The sequence below is a fragment of the Gopherus evgoodei genome, chromosome 4 (assembly GCF_007399415.2).
Source record: "Gopherus evgoodei ecotype Sinaloan lineage chromosome 4, rGopEvg1_v1.p, whole genome shotgun sequence".
Taxonomy (NCBI): domain Eukaryota; kingdom Metazoa; phylum Chordata; order Testudines; family Testudinidae; genus Gopherus; species Gopherus evgoodei.
In genome coordinates, this window is record NC_044325.1 from 132,856,966 (window position 1) to 132,881,579 (window position 24,614).

The 24,614-nt window shown below is 49.6% G+C and overlaps 1 protein-coding gene across 2 annotated transcripts; it reads right to left on the reverse strand.

Moving 5' to 3' along the window:
* Window positions 1-3,108: 3,108 nt before the first annotated feature.
* MYOG (myogenin) lies at window positions 3,109-18,504 on the reverse strand. 2 transcript variants are annotated; one of them, XR_004000393.1, is made up of 4 exons: window positions 17,981-18,504; window positions 12,173-12,254; window positions 4,722-4,818; window positions 3,809-3,885 (listed from the first exon to the last, which is right to left on the reverse strand). XR_004000393.1 is itself a non-coding variant. In XM_030562665.1 (3 exons), exons 1-3 carry the CDS (start codon window positions 18,458-18,460, stop codon window positions 3,764-3,766), a joined length of 684 nt encoding a protein of 227 aa, XP_030418525.1. In that variant the 5' UTR covers window positions 18,461-18,504; the 3' UTR covers window positions 3,109-3,763. The 2 variants fall into 2 exon arrangements, 1 of the variants encoding a protein (XP_030418525.1); XM_030562665.1 differs by lacking the exon at window positions 4,722-4,818 and having other exon boundaries at window positions 3,109-3,885.
* Between the last annotated feature and the right edge of the window lie 6,110 nt (window positions 18,505-24,614).

Genomic DNA, 24,614 nt, shown 5'->3' on the forward strand with positions numbered 1-24,614 from the left:
TGCATAATGGGGCTCTCTGCTCCCCCATGGGACTTGGAACATCAAAGCCCCAGACTCAAAACATTAACCAGGAAATGCTGAGTTAAGCCTCCCCATAAATTCCTGCAAAGAATATTAGGGTGGCAAAAACAAACAGCCCATAAACCTGGAAATTTGACAGGGCTGTGGTCAGTACAGCTTCACACACAATTCGTCCTCAGCTGTGTCCCCTTTAGGGTGCCAACACCTTTCTGTACAAGCCTTTGGGGAGTGAGCAGTATTTGACTGACCTGCAGGAACCTAATTGTAGGAACGCCCCCAATGCATTGTTAGCTTCTTTAATTGTGATATGCAACTGGAAATGAACCAGAAAATCAGCATAGCGTGATATGTCAACCAGCAGCAATTACTCCTTCTATTAATGCAGCTCAGAGGCCACAATGAAGGACTGGATGAGCAGGAGTCTTAATTTGATATTGTAGATGTAACCCTTCTGCCCCTCTGAGTTAGCAGCAACAAGGGCCGGGTTCAGTATCCAGGGGTTCCTTTTCAGTAACACAATGCATAACCGGCTCGAGCCCCCACCCAGTGACTTGGGACACTCACATACCACACTCCCCTGGGCGCCTCCAGGAGGCAATACTTCCCCTCTCGCAAGCACGGAGTCTGAGTGTAGCAAAATCTTTTTAATAAAAGAAGGAATCAATGCGGCATCCCATTGGAGAAACACCACAAACAGGGTTATAACACAAACCATAAGCAAAAACCCACCTCCAAGTGCGTTTGGCACTGTCCTTTTTCCCCTTAGGGTTTTAAGTCCAATCACCCCAAAGTCCAACAACCCAAAAGTCTCTGGTCAATGCCACCTCAGAGTTCGAGAGTTTATCTGTAGAGGTCCCTACCCCCAGCCTGGGTAGAAAGGGGCACCTTACATGGTCCGGGGCCAACTGCCCTGCCTCTCCGTGGGTTCTGCTTCAGCTTTCTCCACGAACTGCTCCGCTTCACCAGCCGCTCCACGCTGCTCCTCCAGCCATCCTCAGAAACTGCTCCGCTCCACCAGCTGCTCTGCTCCATGAGCTGCTCCAGTTCTCCCTGCAAACTGCTCGGGTCTGCTCACTCTGCAGGCCACTCCACCCGTCCCACAGCCACGCCGCTCTGCCAGCTGCTCTGCTGCCACCAGCTGTCCCGTGATCCGCTCCAGCCGTCCCCACAACTGCTCCACTCCGCCAGCTGCTCTGTTCCACAGTATATCTTCAGGCTCCCCCACTAGTTAGCACAGTACTCAGTACTCTCAGCTCAGTAATTTCAGCTCTTTAGTGATCTCAGCTCTTAGTAGGGGAGCCCCAGTGCTAGTGCACCATTAGCCCAAAGTGCATTCAGCTCAGTAACCTGTATTTAGATTCTTGAGGGAATAAAAAAAATCAACTCTGACATTCCACAGTGGAGAGAGGAGAGGGTGGAACTAGTACTTCTGGCTCCACAAGGAGACTGCACCACCAGGCACAGATACCTGTCCCCAGCCTCTCTCTCTCTCTCAATTCACTGGGTTTGGAACCCATGTCCCTTGTCTAGCAAGTACCACCCAACTGAGGGTGAGTCATTTGTCACCAAGCAGTCCCACAGCTCGGCAGTCTGGGATAGGGTAGGCGTGCCTATGCAAATACACTCTCTGAAATTCTTTCCACCAGATGTCAGGGTAGAGCTCATCCTGACTCTGCTTACATAGAGAAACCGAGAAAAACACCATTTTTGTTAGGGAAGGGCCCGAAGTTCCCAGTTCCTGTTGTGTCCCTCCGGGGGCAAAGCTGAGGTTGTGTTGTGTGCAAAGTAGCATTGTAACGCTTCATTTCCAAGTCGTCAGGTTCTAATGCTGTTGAGCCACAAGGAAAAGAATGAGAGGGTTCAGAAGAGAACTACATGACCGATTCCCAGCTTGGGATGCATTTATCCCAGAGAAGGTTAAGAGGTCATTTGATCGTCTTCCGAAAGTACCTATGTGGGGGGAAGATTTCTGATACTATACAACTCTTTAAAATAGCAGACAAAGCTTGTTTATGCCACGATTCTGTGGCTGGAAGTTGAACTAGATAAATTCAGGCTAGAAATCAGGTGCAACTTTTTAGCAGTGAGAGTAATTAACTATTGGAACAACTTCTGGAGGGTTTCCCACCCTGTAAATTATTTGCTCTTCCTCAAACACTAACTGTTGGTCTCCAAGCAGGAATCACGGGGAGAAATACCCTGGCTTGTGTTATGCAGGGGGTCAGACTAGATGATCACAAAGATCTGTTCTGGCCTTAAAAATCTATGAATCTTGGAATTGGAGCACATGACACATCTGGAGCTTCCTGCGCTGGGCAGTGTCTAGCACAAGGTGCTGTGGAGTGGGAGATCCCCATTTTAAGGGACAGCAGGAGCAGGACATCCCCTATTGTTCCTCTGCAGATAGAAGGGGCATTCATCCCACTTCCGCAACAGGGAATCTGGCATTTGAGGTCTTGGAGCTAAGGTGGATGAGGACCAGGCAGATCAAAGGAGGGGTATGGTCCAGTTCTCTGAGCATAGGGCTAGGATCCAGGGACTTCTGCATACAATCTCCAGAGCTGAATTCTGACACTCTGTGCCTTGCCTAGTTCACAGGAGTGTTACTTTATTGTTACTTTTTGTATTGCAGTAGCACCTATCAGCCCCACCCATGGACCTCACCCCCATTGCGTGCTCGGGGCTATACAAACACAGCACAAAAAGTCCATCCCGGCCCCAAAGAGCTTATACTTGGAAAGCATGTTGAGGATGTGTGGTGACTATCAGTTGTAAGGGAAGCTCACAGTACGAAAACGCTGGGAATTACACGAGTGATTAGAAGGGGAACGTTCTCCTATGTCGCACTGATTAGTGTCCAATCCAGCTCCCTTTGAAATTAGCACTGGAACTCCCAGTGACTTCAGTCGGGTTGAGCTCTTGCATCTTCCTCTCCTCCGTGTTTGCTTCCAGGACTCCTAATGGAAGCAGATCCACAAGGCTGGCAAGAAGCAGCCAGTCTCCCAGAGTGAGCCGTACCTGAGAGAGGGCAGCGGCCCTCAGGTAACACAGAGACCCAGAAACCATTTCAAACGAGACTGCCTTTATTTAAAAAAAAATCCAAATAAGTTAGCAAAAATAACAATAAAAAAACCCATCCCGGCAACTTCACACAGCGCTCAGTAGAAAAGACCCCGATGGCAGCAATTACACAGCTCCTGCGCCTGCAAAATGCCAGCTGGCAAAGGAAGTTGGTCAAACAGCATCTTTAAAAAAAAAAACAACCCCACACACAAACATTGGCCCCCAAAGAAACAAACTTCCACAAACAGGGAACGAAACACAAAGCTCCCTCTGGAATCCTTCCTTCTCGTGTTGCTTCTGCCCCTCTCCCTTAAGTACCACTTACAATAAATCATGTCAAAATGCTTTGATCAGTGACTTCTAGCCCTTTTTTTCAGAGAGGCTGAGAACCCATAACTCCTATTGAAGTGGGAACTCAGCACCCCTGAAAATCGGGTCACCAGCTTGTGTGTTAATGTAGGCTTCATTTTAAACAGCCGGTTTATCCTTTGTCTCTTAGCTGACCAAATGGAAACACTCTGCAATGATTAGGGTATTGGATAAGTGGCTTCACCAGTTACAGTCTATGACTTTGGACAGGTAAATACATTTTCCAGTGTCTGAAGAGTTCTGGTGCCATATTTCCACCTCATTACCAGCCGGGGAAGACTCTGAAAAGCCCCCAAGGCTTCTGCCAGCCTCAATTTTGAACCCTCTCTTCTTGGAACGTGACAGCCACATCCTCCACCGCGATGCTTTCGACAATTGAGGACAGGGAGTGGAGGTTGTGGTCTTCAGAGGACTCGTCGTTTAACAAGTGATCTATGGAGAGCAAGAGAGGAAACCGAATGAAGGTGACTTTGGGGACCAAACTGCCAATGGAAGTGACTGAGGGAGACCCAAGGGGAATGGCCAGGATCCCAGCAGCTGTTGCAGCTGCAAGGAAAGGAACTAATCTGTTCAGGGCCAGTGCGCTGTCCGGAAAGCATTTGCCTTGCTCACCAAAGTGTTTCTAGCTCTGCCAGGCCATGGAAGATGGGCACTTAGGGTGTGGCTCTCCCATCATTCCTTCAGGTGGGTGTTACAGGGAGTGAAACTTCCCCAGATTTACTGATCTGCCAGAAAAGGTGACAATTCTTCCCTGTTGTGATCCCCTGTCCTCAGCCCTGAACAATTCAGAGGGGTGAGAGAAATGCCAAGCTGTGGCAGACACCATAAGCAGTTTCTGTTCCCGCATGCACAGACCTTTCTAGGGTAAGTGATGAAATGTCAGAGATGGGAAAACACACTCATTGGGTCACGCACACTGTGTCTCAACAGAGCTGGGTCATGAAAACAATCAGAGACTGGAGAACATTGAAATGATTAGGACTGTTTCCTCATGTCCCCTCTTATTCATCTCCTCTCAGAGGTAAAGTGTACAAAATAATTAATAATGTAGTAAAGGGAGATAATGTCTATTCACAAAAAGTTACACAAGAGCAGGGGGATGTTCAGTGAAACTGAAAGACAGCAGATTCAAAACTGCTAAAGGAAATCCTTCTCGCACTCCAGGAGTGCTCTGTGGAACTCACTGCCACAAGATCTCATTGATTCCAAAAGAGTGGCAGGATTCAGAAAAGAGTGAGACATTTATAACAAGGTTAGCATAAGCTGACCTGTAACTATGGGGGCAGGAGGAAGCTGTCCATGAGGGCAGGTTATCCCATAACTGCTAGTGCAGGTTTCTCCCTCTGAAGCAGCTGGCAGTGGCCACTGTAGGAAAGAAGATACTGGAGTAGCTGGACCCTTGGTCTGATCAGTCTGGCAATTCCTAATTTCCTGTTGTCTCATGGACAACTCCTCTCTTGTTAGCAATTACTCTACCCCCCCTCCCCCACCCCCCCCCCACACCCCTTCCCACTCAACACTGGGGGAACATCAGCACCTGCTGAAATGGGAAAAGGCCTTTCAGGAAGCAAGGAATATGGCTGGTTGAAATTTTTCCGTTAAATCTTCTGTCCAACAATAAATTGTGTTTTTGATTAAATGAAAAATATTTGGGTAAAGTGTCTGCTTTATGAGGAACATTTGGGCGTTTTTTTTTGTTTTTTGGGGGGGGTTGGTTTTTTTTTTTGGTTTTCCAACAAAAAATGGTAAACTGAAGATTTGCAGCAGAAAATGGTTTTTAGCTAAACATTCTTCAGTTTTCAGAATTTTTGTTTTGATTTGTTTTTTTTCCAACAAAAAGTCCAAATTTTCCCCGGAATAAAGCATGCATTTTTCCAGTCAGCCCCAGTCCTGAATGTATTTCGAGATGATATGAGTTAGCAGCTGGAACTAAGGAGGAACCAAAACCAGTGGAGCAGCTGCTTTCTCCATTGCCAACTGCAAGTGGGTCCCTCCATCATACAGCCTGCGTCTTAAACCTATGTTGCGTCTACCCTGAATCAGTGCCATCAGAATAATGCAGCGTGATGGCCTGACAGACAGGAAAGAATATGGATAAAAAAGAACAGGGATTCTCCAGCCACCTTCCACCTAATCAGTCCTGTGTCATGGCTGGGGCCTCAGGTGTTGGGGGCAGCCCTTCTCTCCCGTTTGCTGCCTGTAGCACACAGGTTAGCCTCCTGAGGACTGAAATGCTGTAGTCTAAATTGAGTCTCAGTATAAGGGTATCTGGGTGAAATGTGCTGGCTGGTGTGTGACTAGAGCCTAGTCTACACTACACGTTTATACCGAATTTAGCAAAGTTAAACCGATTTAATCCTGCACCTGTCCACACAACGAAGCCCTTTATATCGATATAAAGGGCTCTTAAAACCGATTTCTGTACTCTTCCCCGACGAGGGGAGTTGCGCTGAAATCGGTATTTCCATGTCAGATTAGGATTAGCGTGGCCGCAATTCGACGGTATTGGCCTCCAGGTGGCATCCCACAGTGCATCATTGTGACTGCTCTGGAAAGCCATCTGAACTCGGATGCACTGGCCAGGTAGACAGGAAAAGCCCCGCGAACTTTTGAATTTCATTTCCTGTTTGGCCAGCATGGAGAGCTCATCAGGACAGGTGACCACGCAGAGCTCATCAGCACAGGTAACAATGCAGTCTCCTGAGAATCAAAAAAGAGCTCCAGCATGGACTGCATGGGAGGTACTGGATCTGATCGCTGTATGGGGAGAGGATTCCGTGCTAACAGAACTCGGTTCCAAAAGACGAAATGAAAAAACATTTGAAAAAAATTCCAAGGCCATGATGCAGAGAGGCCACACCAAGGACTCAGTACAGTGCCGTGTGAAAGTTAAGGAGCTCAGACGAACCTATCAGAAAACCAAATAAGCAAACGGAAGGTCCGGGGCAGGGCCGAAAACATGCCACTTCTATGCTGAGCTGCATGCAATTCTGGGGGGGGGGTCCGCCACCAGTACCCCACCCCTGTCCATGGATTCCAAGGTGGGGCTGGTAATCTCAGCCACGGCTGAGGATTCTGCCGACGGGGAAGATGAGGAGGAGGAAGAGGAGGACGAGCTTGCAGAGAGCACACAGCACTCAGTTCTCCCCAACAGCCAGGAGCTTTTTCTCACCCTGACGGAATTACCCTCACAGCCCTCCCAAGCCACTGGCCCACACAATGAAGCCATGGAAGGGACCTCTGGTGAGTGTACCTTTGTAAATATAAAACATGGTTTAAAAGCAAGAGTTTTTTAATGATTAATTTGCCCTGAGGACTTGGGATGCATTCGCAGCCAGTACAGTTATTGGAAAAGTCTGTTAACATGTCTGGGGATGGAGCAGAAATCCTCCAGGAACATCTCCATGAAGCTCTCCTGGAGGTACTCCAAAAGCCTTTGCAGAAGGTTTCTGGGCAGGGCAGCCTTATTCCGTCCTCCATGGTAGGACACTTGACCACGCCATGCATGTAGCAAGTAATCTGGTATCATTGCATGACAAAGCCTAGCTGCGTATGGTCCCGGTGTTTGCTGGCATTCAAGCAACATCCATTCTTTATCTCGCTGTGTTATCTTCAGGAGAGTGATATCATTCATGGTAACCTGGATGAAATTCAGGGAATTTAATTAAGAGGAAAGAGATGGCCATTCCTACTGGCTGTTTGGCTGTTGCTTAAAAGAAATCCTTCCTTGCAGGTAGCCAAGCAGGGGGAAGTGGGGCGGGTGATTGGCGCTGAGCTTTTTCGCGTTTGGCTAGCAGGGATCTTCCCTGCTACCAGCCACATGGTGGGGAGAGGGATAAAGCGATCATCCTAGAGAATTGGATGGGGGGGTGGTTTCTGCTGCTGCATGTTAACAGGAAAGAAGCAGCACTGAACAGGCTTTGCTTGGTATTTGGGAAAGGAGGGCACTGTGTATATGAAGGCTGCAGAAGTCAAAAGACAATGGCTTACCATGGCCGCATACAAGCTGAATTCTGCTGCCCGGACCTGCGTCTGTGAGATCTCTAACACCAGAGCCGCAGGCACTCAATATTAAGATGCAAAATGCGACCTTGTAGTGAAATCACATGTGCTATATAAGGTGAATACTATTGTTCACCATGAAAGAGTATAAGCATTGTTCTGTAAAATGTATCTTTTTAAATACTTCTCTCCCTTTTTTCTCTCCCTCATGCAGCTGCAAACTTTTCAAGCCTCCCTACTCCATCCCGAAGGCTATCTCAGATAAGGCAGCGGAAAAAAAAGGCGCGAGACGAAATGTTCTCAGAAATCATGGAAGTGACCCACAATGAAAGAGCTCATCTGAATGAGTGGAAGGACGTGGTATCAAATTACAGGAAAGATGCCAGTCAACATGAGGACAGGAGGGACGCTCGAGATGAGAGGTGGCGGCAGGAAGATCAGCGGTGGCAGGATGCAATGCTGGGGCTGCTGCGTGATCAAACTGACATGCTCCAGAGTCTGGTGGAGCTTCAGGAGCAGCAGCAGGATCACAGATTGCCGCTGCAGCCCTTGTGTAACCACCCTCACCCCTCACCATGTTCCATATCCTCCTCACTTAGATGTGTAAGAATGTGTGGGGGGAGGCTTCGTGCACTCGCTCACTCCACCCCCGTGGACAGCCCAACCAAAAGGCTGTCATTATTTTGAAATTTTTTTAGTGGCCTTTTCCTTCCCTCCTATCCTCCTCCCAAACCACACTGGGGCTACTTTGTCAGTTCTCTCCCTCTTTTTATAATGAATTAATAAAGAATACATGATTTTTAAACAATAGTGACTTTATTTCCTTAAGCAAGCTGTAATCCAAGGGGGAGGGTGGGTTGCTTACAGGGAATGAGTCAATCAGGGAGGGGGGTGGGGTTCATGAAGGAGAAACAAACACAGCAGTCACACCGTACCCTGGCCCATGATTAAACTCGTTTTCAAAGCTTCTCTGATGCGCACTGCTTCCTGGTGTGCTCTTCTAATCGCCCTGGTGTCTGGCTGCGTGTAATCAGCGGCCAGGTGATTTGCCTCAGCCTCCCACCCCACCATAAAGGTCTCCCCCTTACTCTCACAGAGATTGTGGAGCACACAGCAAGCAGCAATAACAAAGGGGACATTGGTTTGGCTGAGGTCTGAGCGAGTCAGTAATGTGCTCCAGCATGCCTTTAAATGGCCAAATGCACATTCTACCACCATTCTGCACGTGCTCAGCCTGTAGTTGAGCAGCTCCTGACTACTGTCCAGGCTGCCGGTGTATGGCTTCATGAGCCATGACATCAAGGGGTAGGCTGGGTCCCCCAGGATAACTACAGGCGTTTCAACATCCCCAACTGTTGTTTTCTGGTCTGGGAAGTAATTCCCTTGCTGCAGCCGTTTAAACAGACTAGTGTTCCTGAAGACACGAGCGTCATGAACCCTTCCTGGCCATCCCACATGGATGCTGGTGAAATGTCCCTTGTGATCCACCAGTGCTTGCAGCACCATGAAAAAGTACCCCTTGCAGTTTATGTACTGGGTGCCCTGGTGCTCCGGTGCCAAGATAGGGATATGGGTTCCATCAATCGCCCCACCACAGTTAGGGAATCCCATTGCAGCAAAGCCATCCACTATGACCTGCACGTTTCCCAGAGTCACAACCTTTCGTAGCAGCAGCTTAATGATTGCTTTGGCTACTTGCATCACAGCAGCCCCCACAGTAGATTTTCCCACTCCAAATTGATTCCCGACTGACCAGTAGCTGTCTGGCTTGCAAGCTTCCAGAGGGCTATTGCCACTCGCTTCTCAACTGTGAGGGCTGCTTTCATCTTGGTATTCTGGCATTTCAGGACAGAGAAAAGCAAGTCACAAAGTTCCATGAAAGTGCCCATACGCATGCGAAAGTTTCGCAGCCACTGGGAATCGTCCCAAACCTGCAAAACTATGCGGTCCCACCAGTCTGTGCTTGTTTCTCAGGCCCAAAATCAGCATTCAATGGCTAGAACCTGCCCCATTACCATCAGGATCTCCAAAGCGCAGGGGCCTGCGGTTTGAGAGAATTCTGTGTCCATGTCCTCATCAATCTCGTTGCCGCGCTGCAGTAGCCGCCTCCTCCTTCCCCGGTTTTGCAGGTCCTGGTTCAGTATAGACTGCACAATAATGCTCAAGGTTTACAACGTCCATGATTGCTGTCTTGAGCTCAGCAGGGTCCATGCTTGCTGTGCTATGGCGTTTGCAAAGTTCACCCAGGAAAAAAGGCGCGAAACGGTTGTCTGCTGCTTTCACGGAGGGAGGGGTGAGGCTGTACCCAGAACTACCCGCGACAATGTTTTTTGCCCCATCAGGCACTGGGATCTCAACCCAGAATTCCAAGGGGCGGGGGAGACTGCAGGAACTATGGGATAGCTACCCACAGTGTAACGGTCCGGAAATCGACACTAGCCTCGGTACATAGATGCACACTGCCGAATTAATGTGCTTAGTGTGGCCGCGTGCACTCAACTTTATACAATCTGTTTTAAAAAACCAGTTTCTGTAAAATCAGTATAATCCCGTGTAGCAGGGTGGAACACTGCTCCGGCCCTGAAAGGGTTAAAACAGCCCTGGATAAGGGCTGGGCTGGAGAAAGCAGCCTTTTAGTCTGGGCTGATTGGGGGAAGTGGCAGCAGCTGGGGCCACACCCCAAACTGAGCAACAGGCCCTTATATAAGGCAGAGAAGCCAGGAGCACAGTCTTCCTCTGCCTGTAGAGGGAGAAGGGCCTGGCTGCAGGGAGCTAGTACTGGGGGTTGCAAGGTGCAGCCCAGGGGTAGGCCAAGGCAGCGGGTCCAAACCCTCCTTGTTAGTAATGAGTTGGCTGATACTGCAGTCTGCCCCAGGGTGTGGGGCTAGACAATGACTGGCAGTAGCCATACACTGAGGCAAGGTGGGAATGGGGGGGGGGTTCCCTAGGGAGGAGAGACCCTGAGAACAAGGGGTCACTGCCAGGGGGCAGCACCCTTATGTAAAAGGGCACTGGGTCCAGGGAGGAACACGGGGCCAGTAGCTGGAAAGACGGATCACCGGCTTGCAGAGGGCGCTCTGGACACTGAACTGAGCTAATTCCCGAGGATGACCAGTAGGAGGCACCGTGGGGGTGAGGCCGCCTGGGTTACATCCCATAGTGTAGACATACCCTAGGATGTTCTCTTCGGGCCTTAAACGCTCTAACCCCCTCAAAGAAAGGATGAGGTTCAGCTCAGGCTTTACAGCTGGGGTGAAAATAGCCTGCTGTGCCCAGAAGGGGAAACCTGCAATGCAGTGATGCTGAACGAGGCTTAGGGTACATCTCACAGCAAAAAAAGGCCCATGGCAGGGAGTCTCAGGGTCCATTGACTTAGGCTCATGCTGCAGGGCTAAAAATAGCAGTGTAAATATTTGGGCTCAGGCTGGAGCCTGGGCTCTGAGACCCAGCAAACTGGGAGGGACTCAGATTCCAGCTTGAGTTAGTTGACCTGGCTCTGAGATTCACTGCCACGGCGGGGGGGCAGCATTGTGCTGTGTAGACGTACCCTTAGTGGGGAGAGGGGACATCAAGCCTGACATGAGTTTGCAATGTCTGAATCCTTTTGCGGTGCAGAAGAAAGGCCAGTGTAATTCTAGGCATGTGCGGAGGCATCTGCTCCCGATTCTCAAATCGCTGAAGAGGCAGCAAAGGGGCAGGCTAGCTCCACAGGTAATATCCCTCCAGAAGAGAAGTAATGCCTGGATTCTCCTGAACTTGGAGGGATAACTCAGTGGTTTGAGCATTAGCCTGCTAAATCTAGGGTTGTGAGTTCAATCCTTGAGGGGGGCATTTAGGGATCTGGGACTAAAATCAGTCTAAGGATTGGTCCTGCTTTGAGTAGGGGGTTGGAACTAGATGACTTCCTGAGGTCGCTTCCAACCCTGATATTCTGTGATTCAAAGAGCATCTGAAGTCTCATCTCTCAGAATAACAAAAGCCTGAAGGATGAGAAAAAAGGAACCAAGAACCCTTTCTCCTTCCCTATAGAGAAATTCCTCTGGGGTCTGGGAAAATTTGGCTAAGAACCACCCCTGACCCCTGCGTGTCCTCCTTCCACATGGGGACATCCCCCACCACCACAACATTCCTTTGGTCCTCCCACCCTATCTGCTGAGGCTTCTGGAGGAGGTGGTCTAGTACCAGGCCCACTCCCATCCCTCAATCGCCATAGCAACAGGACTTGAAATGCCGCTACCTCGGCCATTCTCATGCCTGGCCAGGCGGGCAGGGCTTGTAGACCCCTGAGGAGGCTCTGGGGAGATGAGACATTGGGTACACAACCTATCGGTTGATAAAGGGTCTGGGTCCTGCTGCTGCACCAAAAGGGTGGCAGGTCATCAGCTGCCCCTGGCTCAGAAGATGCTGCAATGGGGATCTGAGGATTAGCTAGGCAGCCACGTGCCTTCTGGAAGAACCATCTGGACAGCCCTTGAAAACAATGGAGTGGGGATGATGGCCTCTGGACCCACCAAAAAGACAAGGCAAAGGGGAGACGGGGCCTGTTGGGAGGACAGGAGGTTATGGGAGAAGGAGAAGGGGATAGGGAGGCCTTTTGGAGGGAGCTGTGTTCCGAAAGCTCAGAGAATTTGGATAAACACCCAGTTCTCTGAGCTGAACTCTTCATCCCAGAAGCACTGGGACCAAGAGGCCTGTCTGGGGTATGTGCTCTGCTTACCCCCAGGGTGACTGCTGAACTCCAGTTGGGTGCTCCACTCTGGGCTGCAGGAGGCGCTGTTGGACCCACACTCACTGGCCACCTGTAATTAGGAGGAGACAATCACCGTTAGGGTTACTCATGCCAAGAGCTCTACCCTCACACTGGATCAGATCCTGGGGTCATCTCCCAGGTGTGCTCTGAAGTGCTCTACTCAGTTGGCCCAGATGGGCCTAGCTCACCTCTCCTTCAATCCCAGTGAGAAAAGCAAACCTGTTTTAAAAATCATGTTCAGTCCATGTGGAAACACACGGCCACTGTCTCCAACCTGCTCAGAGTGAGAAGTCCTATGCTTTAAATATTAATTAAGAATCCAAGCAATGAGCTCCCAAGATGGATTCTGTGAGACCCATGGGCAAGTGGCAGCTCAGATCATCAGATCATTAATGGCCGTTTTGTGCTCATGGGAGCTGAGAGTGTATGAGAATTAAGGAATTGTTGTTCTACCTTAACAGATCCCGTAATGGTCTAGCTCAGTCCTTAGGACTATTTTTGTCCCCTGGAGCTCATGACAGAATCTCCATTCTTGGGATTCAAGAAAGAAAGGGATAGTAAATTGGACCCCAACAGGATCAGCTGCTGTGAAGGACAATAGGGGCTTTAACTCTTGTGAGTCTTTCTACATATCTGTGTAGAGCCAATTGTTAACAAGCCTCGAGTTGGGAATTTTTCTCCTGGGGAGGAGGCAGAGACCCCAGCAGATGGACCAAAGACAAGGGGAGCAAAGAGAAGGTTTGAGGAGCACAAATGCAGTGTGAGAAGAAATAGGGACACTGGGGAAAAGCTCCTGAGAAGACGTGTGAGCAGGGAAACGCACCTTGGCCCATGGGAGGAGAAGTGTGAAGTGAGATACTGAACATGGCAGAAACTGGAATGGAAGCAAGAGCAAATGAAGGGAAAGGGAAGGGCCACCCTCACTGGAGCTGGGACATGTTGTAACACCTAGTGCCATGGCTTCCCCTGTCCTACTGGCATGGTTCTGCACACGTCAGCTGCCTCGCAGCCTTGCCTTGGATACTCAGCACCTCTCACAGCTGTGTGCTCCAGCTCTTTCCTGGGCACACCCGCAACCCGCCAAATGGCATTTCAGCTGGTAATGGCTCTTCCCACCTCCTCTCTGAAACCACGGTGCGGGGAGCTGAACCGTGCTGAGATCCAAATGGGGCCATACTGGGGACAACCGCTCAGATAAGAGTTCTAGTTTGGAGCCGTTACACCACCTCCTGGCAAACAGTCATTGCATATAAACAGACCTGTCACCTAGACTCCTGGGCACTATCGTAGGGGAGACTGGGGGATAACAGAAAATGCCATTGGGTAGGGCTACACTGCAATTGGAGATTATGCAACAGAAATCCCCACTCCTTAGTCCCCATTGGGCTGGTCTTCACTAGAGTTTTTTACCTGGAGTTAACTGAGTGCTAATTGACTTGTAATACTTAACACAGTTGTAAAGGCTGGGATGGACCAATTACATGTTTGATCAAGGCTACAAACACCACAGGGATTAGCCTAGGGTTGCTTCTCCACCGGGTGGATCATGACCCCAGGGAGGAAGGGAGTGTCAGAACAGGCAATCAGTGGCCCAGGGGGGTATTGAAAATGTTATTACAATCTCTAAGCAAAGAAAATCTTGCTCCCTCACTGCTGATGTTTCAAGGTCGAGTACTGTCTGCCACCCTCTCAAGGGTCTCGCACAAGTACATTCTATAGGCATAGCATTGACACATTAGTTACTCTTGCCTTGCAAACGTAAGGGGGCCACAAATATTTCACTTCAAAGAATGGGTTACCAACCTGAAAAGGTTGAGAAACACTGGCCTAGGGTGAAGATCAAATGTAGCCTGACACGAATGTGGCGGGGGGGACGGTGTCCACACCAGCCTTTTTTATATCTTGAGACAACTGGCAATTCATTAACTCCAGGTAAAAAGTCTAGTGAAGACATATACCCCTTTTCTCTTCTTACACATTAAACAGGGAAACAGTGCACAAAATCACTGGCATTTATACAGACTGATCTGCTCCCCTGGGTTGCGAGAAGCTGTCTTCACTGCAAAAAGAGATATGTTTTTTGTCAAGATGACTAGCTTGAGAGAGCGATCTTGATGTAAAATCCTGGTGTAGATAAGACACTGTAGTTTTCACTTCGATGAAGCAAGTTTTGGTAAACCCCAGGAAGGGGAGAAAGGCTATAGATTGATCTCATCTAGCTATATGGAGGTAAAAGCTACTTTTGCCTTGTTTCCACAACGTTTTTACAGCAATGTAACCAGCTTGAAATAAAAATGCACCAATTCTTTGTAGTGAAGATATCACCTGCATTTGGAAAGACATTATTGTTTAACAGACTCAAAGGCATTAGTGAATCAAAATTCATCTTCTCTTGTATTTTGTTTTTCTGTGGTGATTTACATTGTTCCAATTATCCAGTAAGTTAACCCACAACCATGATCTGGTTGAAAAATGGTAAGTATTGTCCAGGAAAAAAATGAAAACTTTTCCATGGTTTTTTTTTGAAAATTATTTTTCTACTCAGTGAATTGAAATGTTTAATGTTTGTTTTGTTTCGGAGAGAAAAGGTGAGTGACATAATAGCTTTTATTGGCCCAACTTCAGTTGGTGAAAGAGGCAAGCTTTCGAGCCACAGAGTGCTCTTCTTCAGTTCTGTTTCATGTTTAATTGAATATGTCCATCATGTTTGGGCTTTTCATTTCCTTGGTTTTTGTTTGTTTTATCCCCAGGGAAAAGGGAGGGAAATGAAAAAACTGGAGAAAAAAACTAAAAAACCCCAAAAACAATTTAAAATGTCAGTTCATAACGAAACAATGTGAATTTTTCAGTTTGACTTTTGTCCAAAAATAGAAAAATGTCATGGAAATAATTTTTTTTCACAAAAATGTTAGATTTTACATTATACACTTAAAGTACAAGTTTTTGATATGTTCTACCAAGGAGTTGGGAGGAGGAGAAGAAGTAAGGAGGCTAAAATAGGTTAAAAAAAAGTTAGTAGCCCTGACAGTTTAACATAGCACTTGCCTGGTTCAGGTTGTTTTGGTAGCAAATTCCAATTGAGCATACTTTCTAAGTTTTCACACCTTTGTTCCTATAATTTTGCCTCATCTGGTTGTTTACTTGTGGAGATTTTTCTTAATTTTGATCATTATAATGAAAGAAAAGCAATGAAACAAGAAACACAGCCAGATCTGCGCCTCAGGAACTGTGATCCATAGAGCACGGGCAGCGAGAGATTGCAAACAAAGAGCTCCTCCGGTGAGGTCCTGAACACCCTCAGCTCCTGTTGACCACAATAGGAATGTGAAGAGTGCTAAGCACCTCACAGGATTCAGCCCAGAATGCATTGCAGTCTTTCACATTTCCTAAAATGTGCAAAGAAGTTATGGAAGTTTTGCAGTATTAACTCTTAAATTTTTATCAGGAGTCTCATGATAGTCAGTATTCTTCTTAAATCTCCAGCTCCTGAAGTCAAGTGATTACATGGCTATATCAGCTGTCTTTTTGTTGTTGTTTTAAAGTAAGTTTCTAGCCCCGGGGGTTGCAGAGAAAAGCTTGACTGGAGTGTAACTCTAGTGGTTGAGAAACCAGGGGGCAAATAAAAAGAACCCACTTGTATTATCTTTTTAAAATCTCATCATTTTTAAGACCGTCTTGTGGTGGTGGTGGGCACTGACCAGAGCTGGGCAAAGAATGGATTTTTCAGCTTACTGGCAATTCCAAAACATTTAAAAAATAAAACTGTCTTTGGTCAAACTGAAAACAAATGTTTTTAATTTTTTTAGGAGAACTGAAAAGTACAACAAAAAATTCAACGTGAAACAAAAAAATGGACCCAGCTCTAGCCCTGACTCATGAGTTTTGAATGTGTACGGTTGGCAGTTCTGGTTCTGAGACTCCGGATTGGGCCCGGATGCCCTTGTGTGGCACTTGGATGGACACACAGAATAAAACAAATGTGCTAAACAGGTGGCCTCTTTCCCAGACACACCCACGTCCTTTTGCCCTCTCCTTTGCACACGCGCAGGGGCTTGCCACTCAAGTGCCATCTGCTGCAAAGACAGTTCTAGGTGCCAATCGCACTTGCTGGAAGGATGTGCAGACATTTGCTCTTAGCATTCCTGGCTCAGGGGCCTTTCTATGAGACTAGCAGAAGAAGTTAACTTTTTTTTATTGCCTAGAGCATTTACTGCCCAAATATTATGATCCAATATATACAGCATGTACCAGATTTTCCATTACACGGCATCTGCTCTAGCCACACAGGGTCCAGGCCCAAGGCTGTTTTAACAGAGCAGAGCAAAGCAATGAGAACACTGGTGAATCTGCCCTGATGCATACACCTGCAGGAAGACATCCTATGCACAATATAGCCACTCTTTTCTGGGCAATGCCATCATGCAGGGACTGTGTCTTGTTACAGTCTAAGCCTTTGTGAAAGGGGAAAGAATGGTGCTTGCCCATGCAGAGAGGCACATCTAAAGATCCCTCTTGGTTTGCTTGTTGGCATTATCAGCAACCATGAGTTGTACCTGAGCTTGGCCTAAGGAGGAGCCTGGTGGTTCTTGTGGAAGGGGTTATAAGGCATAGCAGGCATTTAATACTGAAAAGTAAAACCGCTTTGCACTCTGTGCCCATGTGGCTGCTTGCACTGACCAGGGGATTGTCACCCGCTTTCTTGACTGGGCTCCACATGCCCCTTTCTGGGTCACTTTTGCCAGCCCATTTTCAAATGTCACCAGCCTCCACTGTCAGCCCTTCTAGTCCACTTTCCACTGGACTAGGAGGCAGGAGGTGCAAATGCACTCTCCATGGCTGGAAAGTGGTGGTTGCTCTGCTCCCTCTCTATGGGCTGGGGTTGGCTATGGAAGCTGCGGACTCTCTATGGGCGGGGACCAGCTATGGAAGCTGCGGTCTCTCTATGGATGGGGGCCGGCTATGGAAGCTGCGGTCTCTCTATGGGTGGGGGCCGGCTATGGAAGCTGCGGTCTCTCTATGGGTGGGGGTTGGCTATGGAAGCTGTGGTCTCTCTATGGGTGGGGGCTGGCTATGGAAGCTGCGGACTCTCTATGGGCGGGGACCGGCTATGGAAGCTGGGGTCTCTCTGTGGGTGGGGGCCGGCTATGGAAGCTGCGGTCTCTCTGTGGGCGGGGGCCGGCTATGGAAGCTGCGGTCTCTCTATGGGTGGGGGTTGGCTATGGAAGCTGTGGTCTCTCTATGGGTGGGGGCCGGCTATGGAAGCTGGGGTCTCTCTATGGGTGGGGGCCGGCTATGGAAGCTGCGGACTCTCTATGGGCGGGGACCGGCTATGGAAGCTGGGGTCTCTCTATGGGCGGGGACCGGCTATGGAAGCTGCAGTCTCTCTACGGGCGGGGGCTGGCTATGGAAGCTGCGATCTCTCTATGGGCGGGGGCTGGCTATGGAAGCTGCGGTCTCTCTATGGGCGGGGACCGGCTATGGAAGCTGGGGTCTCTCTATGGGTGGGGGCTGGCTATGGAAGCTGCGGACTCTCTATGGGCGGGGGCCGGCTGTGGAAGCTGCGGTTTCTCTATGGACGGGGGCTGGCCATGGAAGCTGCGATCTCTCTATGGGTGGGGGCTGGCTATGGAAGCTGCGATCTCTCTATGGGCGGGGGCCGGCTGTGGAAGCTGCAGTTTCTCTATGGATGGGGGCTGGCTATGGAAGCTGTGATCTCCCTGGGTGGGGGCTGGCTCTGGAAGCAGCAGCTCCCTGGGGGGGCTGATGGGTACTTACTCCTGGCTGCGAGGCAGTGCTCCGGTAACGCAGGTCCCTCTGCTCCCGCTCCTGCTGGTTGAGGGTGCTGAGCAGGCTCTGCAGGCGCTCAATGTACTGGATGGCGCTGCGCAGGATCTCCACCTTGGGCAGCCGCTGGTTGGGGTTTAGTAATGTGCTCCGTTTCAGGGCCTCGAACGCCTCATTCACCTTTTTTAACCTCCGCTTCTCCCGCAGGGTGGCGGCGCGGCGCCGGTCGATGGAAACCGTTTTCCTTTTGCAGATCTTGCATGCCCAGGGCAGACACTGGCCAGGGCAGTGCTCAGGCAGGGGCGAGCCCTTCTCCTCCAGCCCCGTCCTGCCCTCAGGACACAGCCCCAGGCCCGGCCGCTCCTGATACGCCCCCTGCTCGTAGCCCTGCAAACGGGAGCTCAAATAGTTTTCACCATCGTAAAATCTCTGGTCTGGAAAGAAGTAAGGGCTGGTCTCGAAGAGCTCCATGGGCAAGTGGCTGGCGGGGAGCAGCCTCCTCAGAGTGTGCGGCTGAGCAGCGGCTGCTCTGTCTCCTAACACCAACTGTTTGGTGGCATTTAAACCCTGGCGCTGGCATTAAATCACAGAGATAAATATAGAAAAACCTAAAGGAAACCTGAGCCTGCCCTAAGCTGCTGCCTCACATCAAAACTTGTCCATCTGATTTCATGTGCTCTCCCTGCGGGGATTAGGCTGCCCGGGACTGTTCTGCGTTTGGGGAGGGACGGGGGGGCTGGCATGTGTTGGACAGCGGCTCGGCCACCTCGCAAACAAGGGCCTTGTTTGAGTCCTTCTCACTTCTTCTCTTTCCAGCGATACTGATGATCAGGCTGGGCCCGGGGCTGGCAGCTCCACACTGCATTCCTGCATCATCTGCTGCCTTCAGTTACTGCTCCCAGCCAGGGACAGGGCCAGCGCCTCACAGCATGGCCCAGGGCCGGGCCCAGCCCTGAGGAAAAAGGCCAGCTCAGCTCCCAGCTCTGACAGGGGCGGCCCTCAGGGTGTCTCTCACACACCAGACCCTGCCCACACCACAGGCTTGCACTGCCCCTGCCCTCACACCCTGCTCTGTCCCGAACCGCAGGCCTGTTCTGCCTGGAGCCTCACACACTCTGCTCCTCCTCTCACATCCTGCCCCACTCTGCCCCTCTGGTCATGCCCCACCGTACCCCTCCCCTCACACCCTGCTCTGCCTGGCACCTCGCACACTCTGCCCCTCCCCTCACATCCTGCCCCACTCTGCCCCTCTGGTCGTGCCCAACCCTACCCCTCCCCTCACACCCCGCACTCTGCCTTGATCCTCACACTTTGCCCCTCCCCTCATTGCCCACCACACTCTGCCCCTCCACTCATACCCAGGACCAGCGCTAGGGTTTCTCGCTCCCTAGGCACATGGCCATTTCGCCGCCCCCCCGCAATGATCCCGTGGCTCTGCTGGAGCTGCTGCAGTCATTCCTGCGGAGGGTCCGTTGGTCCGTGGCTCCGGTGGAGCTGCCGCAGTCATGCCTGCGGGAGGTCCACCGGAGCCGTGCAAGCAGCCGACCGTCCGCAGGCAGCACTGCGGCAGCTCCACCGGAGCCGTGGACCAACGGACCCTCCACAGTACCACTGCGGCAGGTCAACCGGAGCCGCCTGCCGCCCCCCCCCAGCAAAATGCCGCCCCCCCCCCGAATAATCCTGGCGCCCTAGGCGATTGCCTAGGCTGCCTAAATGGTAGCGCTGGCCCTGCTCATACCCCACCCTTCCCTTCCCCTCATGCCCCACTCTGCCTGGAGCCTCACACACTCTGCCCCTCCCTTCACATTCTGCCCCTCCCCTCACATCCCGCCACACTCTTCCCCTCCCCTCATGCCTCGCTCAGCCCCACCCCACCTGCTCCACTCATCACCTCTCCCCTGCTCTGCTCCTCCTCTTCTCCCCTCATGCACTGCCCATCCCCTCACCCACTTGCCAGTCAGATTGCCCACTCTGACACATTGCTCACTGTGCCCCTTATCCCACCAGTCTCTGCCTGTCACGTTGCCCCTCAGCCTGTCCCACCTCTCTGTCTCTGTCCCCTGGTCCCCCCATCCTTTCACCTGCTCTTTCTCTGACTCATTGCTGTGTCTGACACTCCAATCTACCCTCTCACCAGCCTGGCTGGTCTCTTGACTTTGGGCTTCATCCTGCAATTCCTCCCACACCCAGAACTCCCAGTGCAGCCAGAAGGTGTGGCGGGAATGTATGTGAGGGATCGAACCTTTGGTTTGTACCAAACACTGCACATGCTCTGATCTCTCTGCAGCCCAGCTCCCTCTCAGAGCATCACCTTTCCTGGTGCCAGGCTAGAACCCTCTCTGGTGCTCATACTCATCTTCTTCCCTCCATGTCACAGCTACCCATCCATCCTATTACATACCCATCTATTTATCCCTGCCAATCCTCATCCCTCCCTCCAGCCCCATACACACTTATCCATCCATCTCCCTGCACACCCATCCCTCCCTCCTCACTCACCCATCCATCCATCCACCCCTGTACACACCCCTTCCTCCCTCCTCACACTCATCCATCCTTCCCCCTACACATCCATCCCTCACTCACCCATCCATCAGTCCATCCATCTATCCCTGCCAATCCTCATCCCTCCCTCCATCCTCATACACACTTATCCAGCCAGCTTCCTATATACCCATCCCTCCCTCCTCACACTCACCCCTTCCACACTCATCCATCCCTGCTAATACTCATCCTTCCCTCCATCCCCATATACACTTATCCAGCCAGCCCCCTACACACCCATCCCTCCCTCCTCAAACTCATCCATCCATCCATCCCCCTGCACATCCATCCATCCCTCCTCACACTCACCCAGCCATCCATCCACCCATCCCTCCCTCCTCACACTCATCCATCCATCCCTGCCAATACTCATCCCTCCCTCCAGTCCCATACACACTTATCCAGCCAACACTTTACAAACTCATCCCTCCTTCCTCACACTCACCCATCCATCCCTCGCTCCCCCTACACACCCATCCATCCATCTCCATACGCATCTATCCATCCATCCCTGCCTATGCTCACCCATCCCTCCAGCCCCCTACACACCCTTCCGCCCCTCCTCACACTCATCGGTCCATCCATTCCTCCCTCCCCCTACACACCAATCCATCCATCTCCATACACATCCATCCACCCATGCTCACCCATCCTGCCAGCCCCCTACACACCTATCCATCCCTCCTCACACTCATCTGTCCATCCATCCCTCCCTCTACACACCAATCCATCCATCTCCATACACATCCATCCACCCATGCTCACCCATCCACCCAGCCCCCTACACATCCATCCATCCCCTTCCACACTCATCCATCCATCCCCATAATTGCCCAGCGCTTCCTCCAGTGGTCCCCAAACTCTCCATCCTCCCCATTATATTGCTCCCAGCAGAACCCTAAGAACCAGGCCAGTCCCCAAGGTGCTGGAGATTAGTCAGTGTCCTGTGGTTTATCATCAAGCATTTGTATTGTGGTAGCACCTAAAGGCCACAACCAAGTTGGGCCTCACTGTTCTAGGTGCTGTACAAATATATAATGAAAAATAGTCCGTGCCCCAGTTAGTGTTCGTGCTGAGCAGCCAGGAGTCTTGCTTTAAGGCTAGATTTTCCAAAGAGCTTAGCAGATTGGCTCCAGAACTCTTTCAGGAATCTGGCCCCACATCAGGGCATGATGCTCAGTGTATCCCCTGGGAAGGATGAAAGGCAAAGTGAACAGTTGTTCCAAGGAAGGTAGAGATTTTGCACTGGATATTTACAGTGATAAGCCATCCCCTCCAACAGAAGTGAGCATCTTATTGATACTAACACTTCCTCCTCCACCACCATCTCAAACAACTGGGCAGACATTAACTAAGGGAGCTTCTCCTCTCCCCTGTGTGTCTCCAATTTGCAAACTGGGAAACTGAATCACTGAGAAACTGAGTCACTGTGTGCAAACAGCAGTGCCAGGATTTTAACCCACATCCTACCTCCTAGCCACCTGCTCTGGCCACATCCCTCCATCTTTGTCTTTAGTGTTGATTATTTTTGCATTAGGAACGTAAAAAAACTTCCAACCATCTCCTCCAATTCGGGGAGAGCCATTCTCCTGCTCCAAGCCAAATAGCAGCTGCGGGATTGGTCAGTGGAAAGAATGTCAGTGAAGGGAAGGGCAAAATGTGATAGTATTTTCCTTCCCCAAATCCCTACCCGCAGTGGGAGGAACTTGCAGTTTAACATTCACTTCTTAACCCCCATGCTTAAACTCTCAGTGACTTCAGGCAGACCTCGAGCATATTTAGAATCTGCTGCTGTTACAGGCAGAAATCAAAGCTGCCAGCAGTTTGTCTCTAAAGACTGGCCCCTTTCTGGTGTCCCCTACTGATCTGCGACCACTGGAAAAGTGGCACCCATTCAACTTCTAAAAGGAGACAGAGTGTCATGAGCCAGAGGATGGGATTGTGGCCCTTCCCAGTCCAGATACTCTCCATCAGCATGTGAGATTTTCCATTATCAGATAGGAGCAAAGGTCACAGAAGGCCCCCACAGGCTGTAAGGTCCAACTTTCCACCACTTCCCAACTCCATGAGTGTGTTCTTCTGACCCCTGAAATGTGCTTACCTCCTACCCAACCCCACCCCACCCCAAGTGTGCTATCCACTGTGCCATCCCCTCCGTAGGACTGGAGCACCCTACAGGATTTAAGACAATTTTGTCTGATCCCTTCCAGGCTCACTGCCCCAGCAGCTGCAGCCCATTTGAGTCTTGTCTGAGTCTGACCCAGACCAAACCCTCTGGTAGCATCACCCCCGATGGAGATTGCTGTGGGTGGAAGCCTTTAAAACTTTGCTCACAACAGTAAGGGGAACTGGCAGAAACACAAAGGCCTTTAGAGAAGGTGCTGAAAACTGCAGGCCCTGTGTCTGGGCAATTCGTAATTCGTAAAACTCTGTCTGCCAAGGAATTGTGGAAGTGTTATAGCATCTGAGGTTTCATGGCATGGGTCGCTTGCTGGTGGTTTCTCTGCAGCTTGAGGTCTTCAAACCAATTTTGAGGATTTCAATAACTCGGTCCGGGGATAGGGGTTGTTATAAAATTGGATGGGTGGGGTTCTGTGGCCTGCCTTGTGCAGGTCAGACTAGATGATCAGATTGGTCCCTTCTGACCTATGAGTCTATGAGTCTATGGCAAATAGTTATACAAACTATAAAACTGTTGGAAGAACAACAGTGACACAAAGCGTGGGCTTCACACTCCACGTAACTCTGGCGTCAACTCTGGCCTGGTAGGGTTAAGGACAAGAATTCTTTAAATATATCAGGAACAAAAGCGATTCCAGCAGCAGTGTAGGTCCATTACGAGATAGAAGCAATGCAATGGACAGGAATGAATAAGAAAAGGCAGACGTGTTCTGCAAATACTTGGGTTCTGTGTTTGGAAAGAAGCTGATAATGTATTCACAGCTTGCAGGGATAATGAAATACTCTCCATTCCAATACTAACTAGAGAAGACTCTAAGCTGTATCTACTGAAGTTAAACATTTTTAATCTGCAGCGCCAGATAACTTGCACTCAAATGTAATAGAAGAATTATTCTTAGCGCTCTCTGAGCCATTGATATTGATGTTGAAAAGAGCCCTTTGGACCACTGATGTGGATTTCTAATGAATCTTGGAATACTGGGGAAATTCCAGGGGGGTTGGATCCAGGTTAATCTGACATTGATCCTGGGCAAAATCATGGAATGGCTGATATGAGATGCAATCATTAAAAGAATTAATGAATGGCAGCATAATTACTGTAAATCAATGTGGTTTTATGGAAAATAGATCTTGTAGAACTAGCTTGATATTGTTTTTGATGTGATTACAAGTTTGGTTGATAAAGAAAATTTGCGTTGACATAATATACTTAAACTTCTGTAAGGAATGTGACTATTCCACACACAGCATGCTACTAACACCCTAATTTTAAAAATTAGCAGTGTACAAAATCAAAGTAGCACATATTAAATGGACTAAAACCCAGCTGACTGATAGATCTCACAAGGATTTGTTCTTGGCACAGTGTTATTCACTACCAACGGTTTGGAAGAAAATATAAAAGCCTTGGTAAACTGATGGAGTGGTAAATAATGACAAGAACAGGTCAGTAACAGAGAGCAATTTGGATAATTTGGTAACCTGCGCTCATCTGAACAGTAAGAATTCTAATATTGCAAAATGCAAGGTCACACATCTAGGAATAACCTGGCCTTTGTACGTCATACTTACAGGATGGGGAACAGTTCCCTAAAATGCAGCAATTCTGAGAAGGACTTAAGAGGTTATCGTGGAAACCTGTTGAACATGAGCTCACAATGCAATGCTATGGTTAATAGAGCTAATATGACCCTTGAATATATAAGCAGATGAATATCAAATATGAGTAAGGAAATGGTATTAACTATGTATAGTATTGCAGAGACCATTACTAGTATACTGTGTCCAGTTCTGGTGTCCACATTTTTTAAAAGGGTATTGAAAAATTGGAGACGCTTCAGAAAAGATTTACAAGAATGATTCAAGGTCTTGTAGCAAGAGACTAAAGAAGCTCAATTTA

What these genes read in the sequence shown, in the direction of transcription:
- MYOG (XM_030562665.1), bottom strand. Translation starts at nt 18,460, where the DNA reads ATGGAGCTCTTCGAGACCAGCCCTTACTTCTTTCCAGACCAGAGATTT. An exon ending in GCACTGCCTCGCAGCCAGGA is followed by an intron (nt 12,255 to 17,980) that starts GTAAGTACCCAT and finishes TCCTAATTACAG; the next exon opens with GTGGCCAGTGAGTGTGGGTC. An exon ending in GTTCAGCAGTCACCCTGGGG is followed by an intron (nt 3,886 to 12,172) that starts GTAAGCAGAGCA and finishes TGCTCTCCATAG; the next exon opens with ATCACTTGTTAAACGACGAG.